This window comes from Nerophis ophidion, linkage group LG10 (assembly GCF_033978795.1).
Source record: "Nerophis ophidion isolate RoL-2023_Sa linkage group LG10, RoL_Noph_v1.0, whole genome shotgun sequence".
Taxonomy (NCBI): domain Eukaryota; kingdom Metazoa; phylum Chordata; class Actinopteri; order Syngnathiformes; family Syngnathidae; genus Nerophis; species Nerophis ophidion.
In genome coordinates, this window is record NC_084620.1 from 42,527,032 (window position 1) to 42,544,192 (window position 17,161).

At 40.2% G+C, this 17,161-nt stretch overlaps 1 protein-coding gene across 1 annotated transcript in view; it reads left to right on the top strand.

Moving 5' to 3' along the window:
* dtx4a (deltex 4, E3 ubiquitin ligase a) overlaps nucleotides 1–16,302 on the top strand; it is a 42,856-nt gene extending 26,554 nt beyond the window's left edge. Inside the window, exons 3-8 of the mRNA XM_061913835.1 lie at nucleotides 8,281–8,342; nucleotides 8,425–8,586; nucleotides 8,689–8,750; nucleotides 10,494–10,814; nucleotides 15,171–15,260; nucleotides 15,641–16,302. Of these exons, the coding sequence (XP_061769819.1) occupies nucleotides 8,281–8,342; nucleotides 8,425–8,586; nucleotides 8,689–8,750; nucleotides 10,494–10,814; nucleotides 15,171–15,260; nucleotides 15,641–15,871 (928 nt within the window). The 3' untranslated portion in view covers nucleotides 15,872–16,302. The remainder of the gene's footprint in view (nucleotides 1–8,280; nucleotides 8,343–8,424; nucleotides 8,587–8,688; nucleotides 8,751–10,493; nucleotides 10,815–15,170; nucleotides 15,261–15,640) is intronic.
* Nucleotides 16,303–17,161: the final 859 nt, after the last annotated feature.

Below are 17,161 nucleotides of genomic sequence, written 5' to 3' on the forward strand. Positions count from 1 at the left end.
ATACTAAACATGTATTTTTCAGTTTGTGGGGAAGGGATACAGGTGGGCCCCTCTTGTCAGCGCTAATCTGTGACCTTTCTAGAGTTGAACTTTTCATCCTAGAAGCCATCTGCCGGATAATGCTGCCTTTACAGTCGCCTACGTGTTTAGCAATGACTTTGCAGCAGTCCAATGTTAATATTCGGGATATGTAGCAGCATATCACGCACTGTCATGACTATGGATTTGTTTTTCTTTACTTGGACTCAGACACAAACAAAACAAGTGATATACAATGTAAAAAATATGTATGTGCAGGAAAGGTTTCGAAGACTTGTAAAGTAACTTTCTCGAAAAATCACAATTATCACAGCACAGACGAATGCAAAACATATACAGTATACAACAAACATCCACATCATAATACATCTGTTTTTGAAAAAGACAGCTGGTGGTAATTTATTTTCTTTTGTATTTTAAGGATATTGCTTAGTTCATATTGGTACAATAGATAAAGGTCACAACAGTGACTTGAGTAAGAAAATTAAGAAAATGGGAAGTAAATGATGTGAAACTATGAATGCATGTACATGTATAAATACAGATACAATATATGTTCACAATACATATTGTCAAAATGTGGTCTTTTAGACAAAGGAGCAGATGAAGATATTTAGTCTTTGAAGACAGTCGAATCTTATCCGTCATAGTACTGCAAAATGCGAAGAAGAAGAATAGTTTTCAAATTTTTGAGTAAAAATAAATGAAATCAACCCATATTTGAGGCACAGCAGCATATATGACTCATGTATTATTACAACTATTATATCTTGAAATGGCTAACTGTGAAGAGAATAATGTATGTATATATATATATATATATATATATGCATATATATATATATATATATATATATATATATATATATATATATATATATATATATATATGTATGTAGGTGTGGGAAAAAAAATCACAAGACTACTTCATCTCTACAGAACTGTTTCATGAGGGGTTCCCTCAATCATCAGGAGATTTTAATCGAAGCATTCACATACAATGGTTTATATAGAGCACAGAGTGGGTGGGTACAGGCAGGCGTAGGGTGTGGTGATTGGCTCATGTGTTACCTAGGAGGTGTTTCCGTCTGTGACGACATGTTGAAATGATTTCACTGCGCTTGTTGAGGGATGATAGACCTGGATGATATATAATAAACAGTTTCTCTTTTAAGCATAGGTTGCATCTTTTATTACCACTGTTGTAAGGTGTGCTGGATGCAAGAATTTGCCATGTTATTGAATATTCAACATTATTGTCTTTGAGGTTCCAAATGTGTTTGCTGAGTTCTGTAGAATTCTGCAAAGTCTGGTTTCTAAAGGAGGCGTTGTGATTATTCCATCTTGTTTTGAACGCTCCTTCGCTTAATCCTACGTACGTGTCGGATGTGTTAATGTCCTTGCGTATTACCTTTGCTTGGTAAACGACTGATGTCTGTAAGCACCTTCCGTTGAGAGGGCAATCAGGTTTCTTGCGACAGTTAAATTCATTATTGGTTTCAGAGTCGTTTAGTCTGGGGGTAGGCAGTCCCTTTGCCTCCTTTAGAAACCAGACTTTGCAGAATTCTACAGAACTCAGCAAACACATTCGGAACCTCAAAGACAATAATGTTGAATATTCAATAATATGGCAAATTCTTGCATCCAGCACACCTTACAACAGTGGTAATAAAAGATGCAACCTATGCTTAAAAGAGAAAATGTTTATTATATATCATCCAGATCTATCATCCCTCAACAAGCGCAGTGAAATCATTTCAACATGTCGTCACAGACGGAAACACCTCCTAGGTAACACATGAGCCAATCACCACACCCTACGCCTGCCTGTACCCACCCACTCTGTGCTCTATATAAACCATTGTATGTGAATGCTTCCATTAAAATCTCCTGATGATTGAGGGAACCCCTCATGAAACAGTTCTGTAGAGATGAAGTAGTCTTGTGATTTTTTTTTTTCCCACACCTACATATTGCGCTCTACCACGGTATCGAGCACTATTCTCTGGATAATCCAATCAAGACATTATATATATATATATATATATATATATATATATATATATATATATATATATATATATATATATATATATATATATATATATATATATATATATATATATATATATTTATATATATATATATATATATATATATAGCGGGCTTCACGGTGGCAGAGGGGTTAGTGCGTCTGCCTCACAATACGAAGGTCCTGCAGTCCTGGGTTCAAATCCAGGCTCGGGATCTTTCTGTGTGGAGTTTGCATGTTCTCCCCGTGAATGCGTGGGTTCCCTCCGGGTACTCCGGCTTCCTCCCACTTCCAAAGACATGCACCTGGGGATAGGTTGATTGGCAACACTAAATTGGCCCTAGTGTGTGAATGTGAGTGTGAATGTTGTCTGTCTATCTGTGTTGGCCCTGCGATGAGGTGGCGACTTGTCCAGGGTGTACCCCGCCTTCCGCCCGATTGTAGCTGAGATAGGCGCCAGCTCCCCCCGCGACCCTGAAAGGGAATAAGCGGTAGAAATGGATGGATGGATGGATGGATATATATATATATATATATATATATATGTGTATATATATGTATATATATATATATATATATGTACATATATATTTATGTATATATGTATGTGTATATATACATCCATCCATCCATTTCCTACCGCTTATTTCCTTTGGGATCACGGGGGGCGCTGGTACCTACCTCAGCTACAATCAGGCGGAAGGCAGGTACACCCTGGACAAGTCGCAACCTCATCGCAGGGCCAACACAGATAGAAAGACAACATTCACACTCACATTCACACACTAGGGCCAATTTAGTGTTGCCAATCAACCTATCCCCAGGTGCATGTCTTTGGAGGTGGGAGGAACCCGAAATACCTGGAGGGAACCCATGCAAACTCCACACAGAAAGATCCCAAGCCCGAGATTGAACCCTGACTACTCAGGACCTTCGTATTGTGAGGCAGACGCACTAACCCCTCCGCCACCGTGAAGCCCATACATATACATAAATATATATAATATTAATTAATTAATGAGTAATAATAAACATTTATGAAATTCCAACCACATATTTTTTTCCACTTTATAACAAGCCGAAAATTTGCTGTTTATTTCAACTATTTCCCTTAAAATACACATTGAGGCTATAAAGTTAGATTAATACATATTTATACATACGGGACTATGTATACTGAATGAATACGTGTTAATTTAGGGATATACTAAACTAACCTATTACTAGGGCTGCCGGTATCGATTATTTTAGCAATCGAGTACGATTAGTTTGTTCGATTAATCAAGTAATCTGACTTTATAGCCTCAATGTGTATTTTAGGAGAAATAGTTGAAATAAACAGCAATTGTTCTGCTTGTTATAACTCTCGTTATTTTTTCCCCATGAATGATTGCACATCATTAACATTGAAATTGCACTTCTGACATTTGTGCTTTGATAAAAATTGGGAAAAAAAACAACGTTGATCAAATCTGATGCATTTTTATTAGTTACGCTCATGAAAGGTGCTCTTTGTTACATTTTTCAAACCGAAAATATAACAAGAACACCTCTAGCTAGTGTATGTTATCATTAGTGGTTTAACAGAACAGATTCGATAACAAAGGTCTATAGTTTCTACAATTAGAAGTTCAACTTTGTAAAATACTTGCGTGGTCCTAATGCAAGGTTGGCTTGGATTGGCTTTCAATTTTTTGTGTCCGTACACATGTGCATTGCCACCAACAGGAGAAATGTTCAGGTACGAAAATATTAAAAAGGGGATATTACGTAGGAAATGTGGACATTATGTGGTTGCAGTGCAGATAAAAAAAAGTCCACAAAATGAAGTAAAAACACAATAAAAAAAGTGAAACATCAAAGGGCATAAAAGACATTTAAAAGGAATAGAGCTGATGTAACCAGCTGACACTTCAGCGGACTCTTTTCTTCATACAGCTACAAAAGTAAAACAGAGCGGAAAACCCCCAAAATAGCTGTAAATATTACATATCGCGCACATACGATTGTGTTATACATAGAAAAACAACAAAGCAAATACATAATTCTAACACCCACATACTGTACACCGTAGTGGCCTCTGCCATGCTCCATGTTATTGTCTGCTTGGGTGAGGGGGTCAGCACAGCCAGAGACAGGAACTAAACCAACAAAGCAACCAAGAAAGCCCGTCAACCCCCAGCCTTAGTCCAGTCCGCACGGATGAGCGCGAAGCCGTCCAGAGAGACCGGAGTTTTTGATACGTGCTCATTGAAGCTTGTGAAGCTTATCCATCCCGACGCTCAACGCCAGCTCCGCAGCCCCCGTCTCTTCGTCAGCATCTCCTCCGGTCTCTCCACACGGTGACAGAGAGCCTGCAGTTGGTCTCCGGTCAATCATGGTCATGGCCAAAAGGCTCCCCGTGGCAAATCCATAAGCTGTTTTCTACTCGAATTAATTGATTTGAGTTACAGCCCAACTTAATACTCAAAACTGTGGAGACAGTCCTTATTTTTCCGCACTTTTCCACCAGTAAGACTGAGACCATCCTGATTTGTCACAACTATTCAAACCTAAAACAGCAAAGATGAAGAAGCATATTTTTCCAAGAGAACGCCACTATTTTGGGCGGCATGGCGTAGTGGTTAGAGGGTTGCAGGTTCACTTCCCACCTATTGACATCCAAATCGCTGCCGTTGTGTCCTTGGGCAGGACACTTCACCCTTGCCCCCGGTGCTGCTCACACTGTTGAATGAATGATGAATGAATGATTGGTGGTGGTCGGAGGGGCCGTAGGCGAAAACTGGCAGCCACGCTTCCGTCTGTCTACCCCAGAGCAGCTGTGGCTACAGATGTAGCTTACCACCACCAGATGTGAATGAATGATGGGTTCCCACTTCTTTGTGAGCGCTTTGAGTATCTAACAATAGAAAAGCGCGATATGAATCTAATCCATTATTATTATTATTATCTTTATTATTTTCTTTTAGTAATAATAATAGTAATGGATTAGCTTTATATAAAACATTTTCCCACATTTTGGGTAAGAATTGTTGAAAATAATCCTGATTTGAGGCACAGTAGAATATTGTTTAGTTTAGTATCCATGTATTACATGTTAAGTTTAAACAACATTTTATTTTATTCTTGAAATTTTGTTTAAAAAAAAAAGCTGTATATCACGTACAATTGTATGCTTAACTAGAGTAAGCTTGCTAGCATGCTAACGTTTGCATGCTAACCGTTAACAAGTGTCACATACCAAGTTATATGACTCTAAGGTGTATGGCCAAACATTGGACGTCAAAAACCTTTTAATTAGGGTTAAAGTAGACAAGTGTGTGAACAAAATGAGACGTTAAGCACTGAGCTCTGTGAAAGTATGGCTGAGCTACAAGAGGAGTAATCTTGCAGGTTTGTGCGTTCTGCTGGAGATATCGGCCATTATAACGGTTGCGTACCTATTCAATGGGCCCATAGCGATTAGTTTCCGGAATAGCGTCACCATGGTAACACGAAATGTTCCGACCTCAAAGTACCCTTGTCGGCATGAACGAGACCTTTCCGACGGTAAGTACAGGTATGTGGGGGTTCGTCTCGTATTAGACGTAAGAGAAACGTGCGGAACTATAAAAAGAAGAAAAATAATAAACTGTGAAGTATGAGCAATAATAATATGATTTGCTTGCAATGCGGCAGGCCCATAATTATTAAAAATTGTTACGGAAAATATAAAAATTAGAAGGTGTCTATGTTCTTGAAAAAATATGTTTTGCCATTTATTATTAATGCTTTTTTCTGCATATATTTTAGGAAAGTACATTATTACATTTAAAATACATTATTTAATTAAAAAATGTGTCAATGAAATATTTTTTTTAAGTAATGCATTTAAATATGAATAATAATTAAAACTAACAATTATACCAATAGCTTTCTCTGTTGTCGATGAAAGGAATTTATTGCACCAATTGTTATAATGATATGATGATAATAATTCAAGAGGATTTGGTCTACTTCTGTATGTCATTGTGTCAACCTTACGGCCGGCTGGCTAATCCCCGAGCCCTACAAGAGTTAAGTCAACAGATGGGAACCAGGTGGATTAGGCCTATAAAAGGTAGAGAGAAAGGCCACCCAGTCACACTGCTGTTAAAACCTGAATCAGGGGAGCCAAACGAGGAATTGCTGGAATATCTAGTTTGCGGCGATGACTGTCATCCGAAGTGGTCGACTGTAAGTACAGCACACATTTATCGACACAAATGTGTAGAGTACATTGTGAAAAACACACATGGACGGTGTATGATTTGCTGTATGTCGGCTTCTTTTGTGCAATGGTTTGGTCTTCCCCAAAATATGCCAAAATTTCTCCAAGTTTGCAGGACACTGTTGTGTTGGAATGTCAGGACAGTGCATCATAAGGAGATGTTTATCAGTGGTGATTCATTGACATATTATTGCTGTTCTTGTCGGAAAAAGGGAAGATAAATGTTCAGGTTAAACTTGCCCACTTGAATACTATGTTTCTATTGTTATATTCTTGAAGAAAAAGTCATGTTGGCACGGGCTATTAAATCAATTAACATTAAGGACAGAATACGCACGATAGATACTTTTGATGCACACATCAGCACACTGCGACGTTACGGCAATTAGTATATTTTATTGCGGTATAAAATCAGTGTCAACCTCACTGTTCCATAATCATAATCAGTGAATTTCATTTTGTTCATCAAATCTGTTAAAAATAAGTAATGTTATCGTAGTATGTTGTTTGCTTAACAATTACCATTTTCTGTTATAAAATCACATGAGTGTGAATGCTTAACTCTTCCATTATTTGCTTATTTGATATAAGGTAATATACCTTTTGTTTTTGATTCCAATACCCCGTAGCGTTTATATAATGTGTCGTTATGATACTTTCCATACAGACTATTTCATCCTGGAATAACACTTTTGGCATTCGCATTATAGAGCAGACCTGGGCAAATTAGTTAAGCTTTTCAATCTGGCCCGCCGGACATTCCCAAACTATTTTTTTAGATCTTTAAGACGGAAACTGTAGCTGCCATTATGATGTGCAGTGATTTTTTTGTAATTACCGTAACTCTTGAATTATTCAAAGTATAATGGTTGGAATCTGCGCTTTTGCATGACACAGTATACTAGTTACTATGGTAATATACATCACAGCAGCTCAGACGAGGCACCAAGCAGTGTGGGATGGGAGCATTTCCACAGTGTTACCAGAGCGACCAGCCTGTAATGCGGGTGTCAGTGTGTGTTGTGTTTTGCTTGATTGTAAAATGTCGACATTCATAAATGTGGGACGTTCATATGTTGTCATATTCATTGTTTTATCGTTCATAGATAATATTGTAAATCCCACATTTTTTATTTTCATGTACGTTCTGGGTGTAACATTCAGTAACAAAAATTTAAATTCCACTATGTTTTTTAAGGCGTTCTGTCATAACGTTTTTAGCATTCAATCAGACATTATTGTGAGGTTTTGTATCAGTGTTCCTAAAAATAAATATACCGACCCCCAGACACATTTTTTTATTTGGCCCCCCAAATCAAAATAATTGCCCAGGCCCGTTATAGACAAACTTCAGTGTCCAGACTTATCTTGTTCTTTCAGTCAGTAAAGATATTTAAAAAATGTAATTAAAACAAACAACATTATGGGGTCTTGAGAATGAGAATTTTCCATATTGGTATTTAGTCAATAAACAGTCAAGGGATGACGAAAACAGTGAAACTTAGAACGATTGAGAACATTCTGAAATCAAGCACATTGTTTATTAAAGACCTTGAGTATCACATTGTGTCTCATCTCACACTGATGGTCTTAGCTGTAATTGTTGTGCCAATATGTCCTTGTGTTGCTGTAAAACAGCAAAGTAAAACGTGTAAAATCAACAAAACATTCCTGTTCTTGCTCAAATCAAACTTCTGCAAACCACATTGTGTCACACCTCTTATTAACGGTCTTAATGAATGGCTTCCACGGGTTCAATTATTTTGTCAGCACCCCCTTATGTTTCGAGCACGTGTTTTGCATCTGAACCTTTCTGTCCATATGCTACAGTAAAGCTCCTCTTACCTCCTGACTTGGGTTGAACGTGACAGATGCAACTGCCACCTGTGCACGTCTCATCCTTATTGGATTAGGTTACTTTAACTCAGCCACGTGCCTGAAACAATTTTTTGTTTTGTAGAGTGCCTACGGTTCCAGTGAAGAATCTCAATGGTTCCAGTCCCGTGCACCCCGCCCTGGCAGGTAAATGTAGTATACCTATATTATCATGTGTTTTATAACAGTATATGAAACAAGTGAGATACAAATTTATTCTGTTTTATAGGTATTACTGGCATCCTAATGAGCGCCGCAGGACTTCCTGTCTGCTTGACCCGCCCCCCCAAGCTGGTGCTTCATCCACCGCCCGTCAGCAAAAGTGAGATCAAACCTGTGCCCGGTTTGGGCCAATGCTGTCGCAAAACAACTAAGAAGCAAGCTCGGAAAGGTAATGATAAAAAATAATGATGTAAGAACATTTAAAAAACAAAACAAAAAAAAGCATTTTTATCATGTCAATGCTAATGTTTTTTTTCCCCTCTAATAATAGGGAGGACCCCTGAGGAGGTGGTGAAGAGGTACCTTCAGAAAGTCCGTAACCCCCCAGAGGAGGTAACAATCCTTCATGCAATTATTAAATATGTATTGATTATAGTTATATAATTTTTCAATTATTCAATATTTAATTATGTATTTATTTATCAATTGTTCTAAGTTTCAGAAAGTATTGGAGCGAATAAAATTGTTCGAATTACATTTTACTTACTTTTTTAGTCAATAAAATTCTAGAAAATGTAATACTTGATATGTTATGCTCTATATATAAAGCTATATTTGTCTTAATTTTGTGTTTTTCCAAAATATTGTGTGTGTGTATATATGTATATGTATGTATGTACATGTGTATATGTGTGTGTGTACAATTAAATAAAGGATTATATTTATATAAATCAATTGAAATTCTAGAAAGCAAAAAAAAAAGTTTAGAAATGTGATTTCTACGTTTCCAAACGTCCATCCATCCATCCATTTCCTACCGCTTATTCCCTTTGGGGTTGCGGGGGGCGCTGGTGCCTATCTCAGCTACAATCGGACGGAAGGCGGGGTACACCCTGGACAAGTCGCCACCTCATTGCAGATATAATCAGTTAAATTGTCATTAATTAATTATATTTGGAAATAGAGACATACAAAATATATGTATATAACAATTTACATACTTATTTAACAATCATTTGATAAATTATATTTTTACGGAAAATATATTTAAAGAAAATTTGATTTTTGGGGGAATTTTCCCTATCATTCACAATCCCTATGTAAGACAATAACATTTTTTTTAAACTTTTTGTTATGCTTTTTAATTTGTACAAGGTGGCTAACAATGAAGCTCATGGGAATACACTATTGCGCCCATAAAGAACTCCAAAAAACATCCAACAAACCGCCAACAATACTCTATTTAGATGACTTGAATATTAACCAAATATTAGTGATGTAGTTATTGAAAGTGCAAGGCCGAGGATCTACTTTTAGCAGTGCCGTGATCATAGAGAGCTAACTAGCTTATACAGCTATTTACATACTGAGCCAGTGAGCTGCTGCATCGCCTCTGAGTTGGTGAAAGTCTAGGTCATAATCATGCCTCTCACTTTTATAGTAGAAGGTTGTGGCCATAAACCGCAAAGTTGTTCAACTTTGGCATCCAACTTAGAACCAGAGATGGCAAGAAAGAGACAAAAAGAGGCTTGTTTGCGTCACCTTTTTTTCCATGCATAATGAATAATTCTTCATCTAATCGGGAAGATAAAAACACCCCATCAGTGAGAGCAGACATTGAACATTAAGAGATTAGTTTATTATGTTTGTAGTTTGTACTGCTTGTTTATCACTTAGCAATACTGCTACTTGCACTCAGCTTTTAAAACCTGTAGATCATCCTCTGAATATTCAGGCTCAAAAATGTAAGGTTCAGAATCATTTGTCCCAAAGTAGTCGTTGTTGGCTCTCGTAAAGTCTGTGGTTATTAGCACTGTTGTTGTTGTTGAAGGAAATAAAGAACGTTGTGATGCATCTTAATATATGACATATACACTGACAAAACGTTGATGGGGGATTTTTTTAGAGCGCTTTTTTGGCTGAATAGTGTGACTTCCACTCGTTCCATTGTTTTCTGACTTTTGCATTTATTTATGTGTTAGAATCCATTAAAAAAAAGAAAAACATATGTCTTCCTGCCTCGCATAAGGATTATGAATGATAGGCAAAATCCCCCAAAAGTGCAGTTCCCCTTTAATATTGCTTATCAGAAAAAATATTTTTAATTTTATTTTCATAATTTTATGTCGACTTCAGGACTGCACAATTTGCATGGAGGTCCTGGCCGGTCCGTCAGGCTACAAAGGTCCTGGGGTGGGCGGCATCTCCAGGGCAGAGTCGGTGGGGCGCTTGGCCCAGTGTGGCCACCAGTACCACCTGCAATGCCTGGTGGCGATGTACAACAATGGCAACAAAGACGGAAGCCTGCAGTGTCCCACCTGTAAGACCATCTACGGCGTCAAGACTGGAAACCAGCCCCCCGGCAAGATGGAGTACCACGTCATACCGCACTCGCTACCCGGACACCCAGACTGCAAAACCATACGAATTATTTACAACATTCCGCCTGGCATTCAGGTACAGTTCCACCTATTTTGCTTGCATTAAAACAAAGCATTATAGTAAAAACATAAAAAACTAACCTCGTATTTGAGCACCACAATGTCTCTGAAATGCAAAATATACACACAAACATAATGTGGACAATTGAGAAAGACACTACCACTTTTGGTGCAGGGCTAATGTAACCCATATTTTGAACTGAAATGTGGACTGGTCCCGAAAAAGGAAGCAGGACTGTATCTTGTATTTTTGTCTTGGGCATTTTTTTTTTTTCTATTGTGTTATCTGTGGTATTTATGTTTTTGTGTCAATACATTTAATGCAGTCGAAACCAAGATAACTAGTTGTCGTCATCTTTCATACCTCAGGCTCCTAGACAAACCATCTTCTGTTACACAATTTACACTCTTAACCCACCTAGCCCATGCTAGCGTTACACTAAGAATGTCTATTACCTTTGAGCAACACTTTCATTGCAACCCACAAGACCATCAGATTGACAACGATCAACATAAGAAAACATAAAATGACAGCTTTACTCTTGTATAAAAATGATGGCAGTGCTGTGGTAGCAGCGTTTAGTAGCCAAGTTAATTAAGTTCTCATAAACATTTGCATATCAGGAATATTGTTCCTAGAATACATTTTACAATCATTACAACAGTAGTTGTCCATCCATCCATCATCTTCCGCTTATCCGAGGTCGGGTCGCGGGGGCAGCAGCCTAAGCAGGGAAGCCCAGACTTCCCTATCTCCAGCCACTTCGTCTAGCTCTTCCCGGGGGATCCCGAGGCGTTCCCAGGCCAGCCGGGAGACATAGTCTTCCCAACGTGTCCTGGGTCTTCCCCGTGGCCTCCTACCAGCTGGACGTGCCCTAAACACATCCCTAGGGAGACGTTCGGGTGGCATCCTGACCAGATGCCCGAACCACTTCATCTGGCTCCTCTCGATGTGGAGGAGCAGCGGCTTTACGTTGAGCTCCTCCCGGATGGCAGAGCTTCTCACCCTATCTCTAAGGGAGAGCCCCGCCACCCGGCGGAGGAAACTCATTTCGGCCGCTTGTACCCGTGATCTTATCCTTTCGGTCATGACCCAAAGCTCATGACCATAGGTGAGGATGGGAACGTAGATCGACCGGTAAATTGAGAGCTTTGCCTTCCGGCTCAGCTCCTTCTTCACCACAACGGATCGATACAAAGTCCGCATTACTGAATACGCCGCACCGATCCGCTTGTCGATCTCACGATCCACTCTTCCCCCACTCGTGAACAAGACTCCTAGGTACTTGAACTCCTCCACTTGGGGCAGGGTCTCCTCCCCAACCCGGAGATGGCACTCCACCCTTTTCCGGGCGAGAACCATGGACTCGGACTTGGAGATGCTGATTCTCATTCCGGTCGCTTCACACTCGGCTGCGAACCGATCCAGTGAGAGCTGAAGATCCCGGCCAGATGAAGCCATCAGGACTACATCATCTGCAAAAAGCAGAGACCTAATCCCGTGGCCACCAAACCGGAACCCCTCAACGCCTTGGCTGCGCCTAGAAATTCTGTCCATAAAAGTTATGAACAGAATCGGTGACAAAGGACAGCCTTGGCGGAGTCCAAACCTCACTGGAAACGTGTCCGACTTACTGCCAGCAATGCGGACCAAGCTCTGACACTGATCATACAGGGAGCGGACTGCCACAATAAGACAGTCCGATACCCCATACTCTCTGAGCACTCCCCACAGGACTTCCCGAGGGACACGGTCGAATGCCTTCTCCAAGTCCACAAAGCACATGTAGACTGGTTGGGCAAACTCCCATGCACCCTCAAGAACCCTGCCGAGAGTATAGAGCTGGTCCACAGTTCCACGACCAGGACGAAAACCACACTGTTCCTCCTGAATCCGAGGTTCGACTATCCGGCGAAGCCTCCTCTCCAGTACACCTGAATAAACCTTACCGGGAAGGCTGAGGAGTGTGATCCCACGATAGTTGGAACACACCCTCCGGTCCCCCTTCTTAAAGAGAGGGACCACCACCCCGGTCTGCCAATCCAGAGGTACCGCCCCCGATGTCCACGCGATGCTGCAGAGTCTTGTCAACCAAGACAGCTCCACAGCATCCAGGGCCTTAAGGAACTCCGGGCGGATCTCATCCACCCCCGGGGCCTTGCCGCCGAGGAGCTTTTTAACTACCTCAGCGACCTCAGCCCCAGAAATAGGAGAGTCCACTACAGATTCCCCAGGCACCGCTTCCTCAAAGAAAGACGTGTTGGTGGGATTGAGGAGTTCTTCGAAGTATTCCCTCCACCGATCCACAACATCCGCAGTCGAAGTCAGCAGAACACCATCCGCACCATACACGGTGTTGATAGTGCACTGCTTCCCCTTCCTGAGGCGCCGTATGGTGGTCCAGAATCGCTTCGAAGCCGTCCGGAAGTCGTTTTCCATGGCTTCCCCGAACTCTTCCCATGTCCGAGTTTTTGCCTCCGCGACCGCCAAAGCTGCACACCGCTTGGCCCGTCGGTACCCGTCCACTGCCTCCGGAGTCCTATGAGCCAAAAGAACCCGATAGGACTCCTTCTTCAGCTTGACGGCATCCCTCACTGCTGGTGTCCACCAACGGGTTCTGGGATTACCGCCTCGACAGGCACCAACAACCTTGCGGCCACAGCTCCAATCAGTCGCCTCGACAATAGAGGTTCGGAACATGGTCCACTCGGACTCAATGTCCCGCACCTTATTTACACAGTAGTTGTGTAAATAACTAAGTCACCAGTGCTAACAGTACAAATTAAAAACTTTGTAAAGGAAATCTTTAAAAACGCATTTTTGTCTCTGATTATGTGTGTTGGATGTAACATTTAACGATTAATTCAATAAGAAAAAAGCTGTGATTTATATTCTGTTGCTCCGATTAATCGTTCAATGAGTGCTACTAAGAGAAAAGTGTGTCGTTATGATACTTTGCATACAGACTATTTCATCTTGGAATAATACTTTCGGCATTCACTTTATTTACCAGATCTGAGCAAATAGCGATGAAATAGCCCCTGTGTGTTTTTTTTTAAGAAAGAAAGGTGAAATAACTGAAAACATGTTTTATATTTTAGATTCTTCAAAATTCTCTGATTACTGCTTTGCACACTCTTAGCATTCTCTCAAAGAGCTTCAAGCACACCTGTGAAGTGAAAACCATTTCAGGTGACTACCTCTCACCACTCACCGAGAGAATGCCAAGAGTGTGCAAGGCAGTAATCAGGGCAAAGGGTGGCTATTTCGAAGAAATTGCACAAAAGCGCTCTGTGAAAACCTACCATCAAGAATCGCTGACTTACATGAAGCTGGAAAGGGTTACACAAGTATCTCTAAAAGCCTTGATGTTCATGTGTATATGGTAAGAAAGATTGTCCACACATGGAAAAGCTGGTGTGGTCGTCCTGTAAAGATGGCCCCAAACCTAGAGTGTCAATTTAAGATTTAAAAAAATCTCTGGCACTTGCTAATACTTTTGTTGACCAATCAACAATAGGGAAAAAATTAAACAAGAATGGTTCATGAGGGGACACCAAGGAGGAAGCCCCCGCTGTCAGAGAAAAACATTGCAGCACGTTTGGAGTTCGCAAAAGAGCACCTAAATCTTCCACAGCACGAGTGGCAAAAAATATTCTGTGGACCAAGTAAACCAAAATTATGTTGTTTGGATAGTAGTGTAGATAAAAAAGGCATAGCAAACCAACATCAAAACTTCATCCCAACTGTGAAATGTGGTGGAGGTGGCATCAAGGTTTGGGGCGTCTTTGCTGTCTGAGGGCCTGGACGGATTGCTGCAATATACGTAAAAAATAATTCCCAATTGTATCAAGATATTTTACAGGAAAACTTAGGACCATATGTCCGCCAACTTAAGGTCAAGAGAGGATCGTTGCAACAGGACAGCGACTCAAAGCATAAAAGTAAATCAACAACAGAATGGCTGAAACAAAAGAAAATACACATTCTGGAGGGGCCCAGTCAGATTCCTGACCTCAATCCGATTGAGATAATGTGGCATGACCTCAAGAAAGCAATTCACACCAGATATCCCAAGAATATTGTTCAACTAAATAAAATAATATTACATTAAAAAAAACACAGGTCATTGTTGTTTGAGCTTTTGAGTTGGGATTGTGGGTTTTCATTCCCTATGGAGTCATGTAAACATGTTTTGACTTTATTGTTTGTACCTCCTAAAACCCCAAAAGCACACTGTGTTTCTTTAACCCTTTAACTGTTCATATCTTTTGGTCCAATTCAGACCAATAAATTATTTGTCAAAATAACTGCATTTTAATACAAATTGCTTCTGCTAGCTCACGATAGTGAAACTTTTGTTTTATCCAGGGTCTGGAACACCCAAACCCAGGCAAACCCTTCACCGCCCGTGGGTTCCCCAGACACTGCTACCTCCCAGACAGCGACAAAGGCCGAAAGGTACTTTCCAAAATGGGAAAAAAAAAAATATTGTGAAATAGTATTTGCTACGTAACATTGCCTTGCTTTGCTTTACTTTGTAGTTTTGATGTTAAAAATAATGATAGTGTTTTAATTATATTGTAATATTGGCTATGATGAGTGAATGTGTGTGAGATTGTTGTCTGTCTGTGTTGGCCCTGCGATGAGGTGGACACTTGTCCAGGGTGGGATGCAGCTGGGATAGGCCCCAGCCCCCCGTGTATCCGATAGGGACAAAGCGGTTGAAAAATGGATGGATGGAACTGAATAAATAAAAGTCAATACAAACACAATTCGATTAATACATCAAAATAATTGCAAATTAATGATTAAATGAAAGAAAAATGTTGTACTTCAAGGTGCTGAGGCTGCTTCTGGTGGCGTGGGACCGTCGTCTCATATTCTCTGTGGGAACGTCCAGCACCACAGGCGAGTCGGACACGGTCATTTGGAACGAGGTGCACCACAAGACCGAGTTTGGCTCCAACCTGACAGGACACGGATACCCGGATCCTGGACACTTGGACAATGTCCTGGAGGAGCTGAAGGCTCAGGGCATCACTGAGGAAGAATGTCTTCCCAGAGAATGAGAGAAAACAGGACTGCATGTGTCTGGAATTCTTGTTTTTTTTCTCTAAAAGTCATTCCGTGATTCCTACTGTGAGACTAGAATGTAAACACATTGGCCGCGATCATGGATAAGCATGGACGTTTGCTGCCTTCCAGTGTCATTTATGGGTAACTACATTAATTTATTTTTTAAATGTGCTGTAAAATCCTTAATCTTACAATATGATGTGCTAATATCGTTTATTATTTTTAATCTATTTGCATTCAACCCAGTACATTTTTACAAACTAATCTGTAATAAATGTAGCTCCCCCCCCATTATTATTATTGTTTTTGCCAATCAGTTTGCCTTCAGTTCCATATGGACTGTTTTTGTAGAGGCATTTCTTTTGTACTGTAAGTATGTGTTATATATGTGGGCACATTTGCATTAAACATTCGTTTTTTATCATTGGTTTTGTTTGTTCTTTTCAGTTTTGACCAATTTCTAACATTTGTTGACTTCCTGTGCTCAGTCTGTAAAGCAAACAATCAAATGCATGAATGAATGAGCAGTATATGTCATGAGGCCTGTCTGGACAGGTCAGACTTTGTATAATATTGACCCTGGAGAATGCTCTGGATGGTTGCTACACCAAGATGCTGCGTGCAGTGTATAACATCAACAAGAGTGTGCACGTAACCAACAGAATCCTCTACAAGGGAATAGCAAGGGTGAGCGAGAAGATTGCTGTAAGGAGAATGAAACTAGCAGGACACTGCCAAAGACATCAGGAGCTGCCAGCCAGCAAATTGGTGCTGTGGGAACCAAAACATGGGCATCGGTCAAGAGGACGTCCCACACTAACATACGTGGACGTACTCAAGAAGGATGCAGGAGTTCAGAGTACCAAGGAACTGGACAAATGTATGGAGAATCGGGATGACAGGAGTCAACGGTGGAAGGCTCGTCATAGGACGACCTAGAGAATAGTGCTATTTTTATTGGTATTTTAACTGCTCAATTTGTAGTGTAATAATGGTAAATTGTCATTTCTGTTAATATTTATGTTAACAATTTTTTTCAATGTAATTGTCAGCATAATTTGATGTAAAAAAAAAAAAAAAGGTCACCAAAGTCAAACACAAAACATTGTTATTAAAACATTTTATTATTAATAGGTTAATCTCCATTTATATAATTTTCCAATTCCAGACTTTTATGGTCAAAAAAGGATTTCAGCTCCATGATTTCCTGTTCACCAAACTTTTGTGTTGAACGTTCATAAGTGTAGATATATGTGCTCCTAAATCCAGGTCTCCCTGTTCAA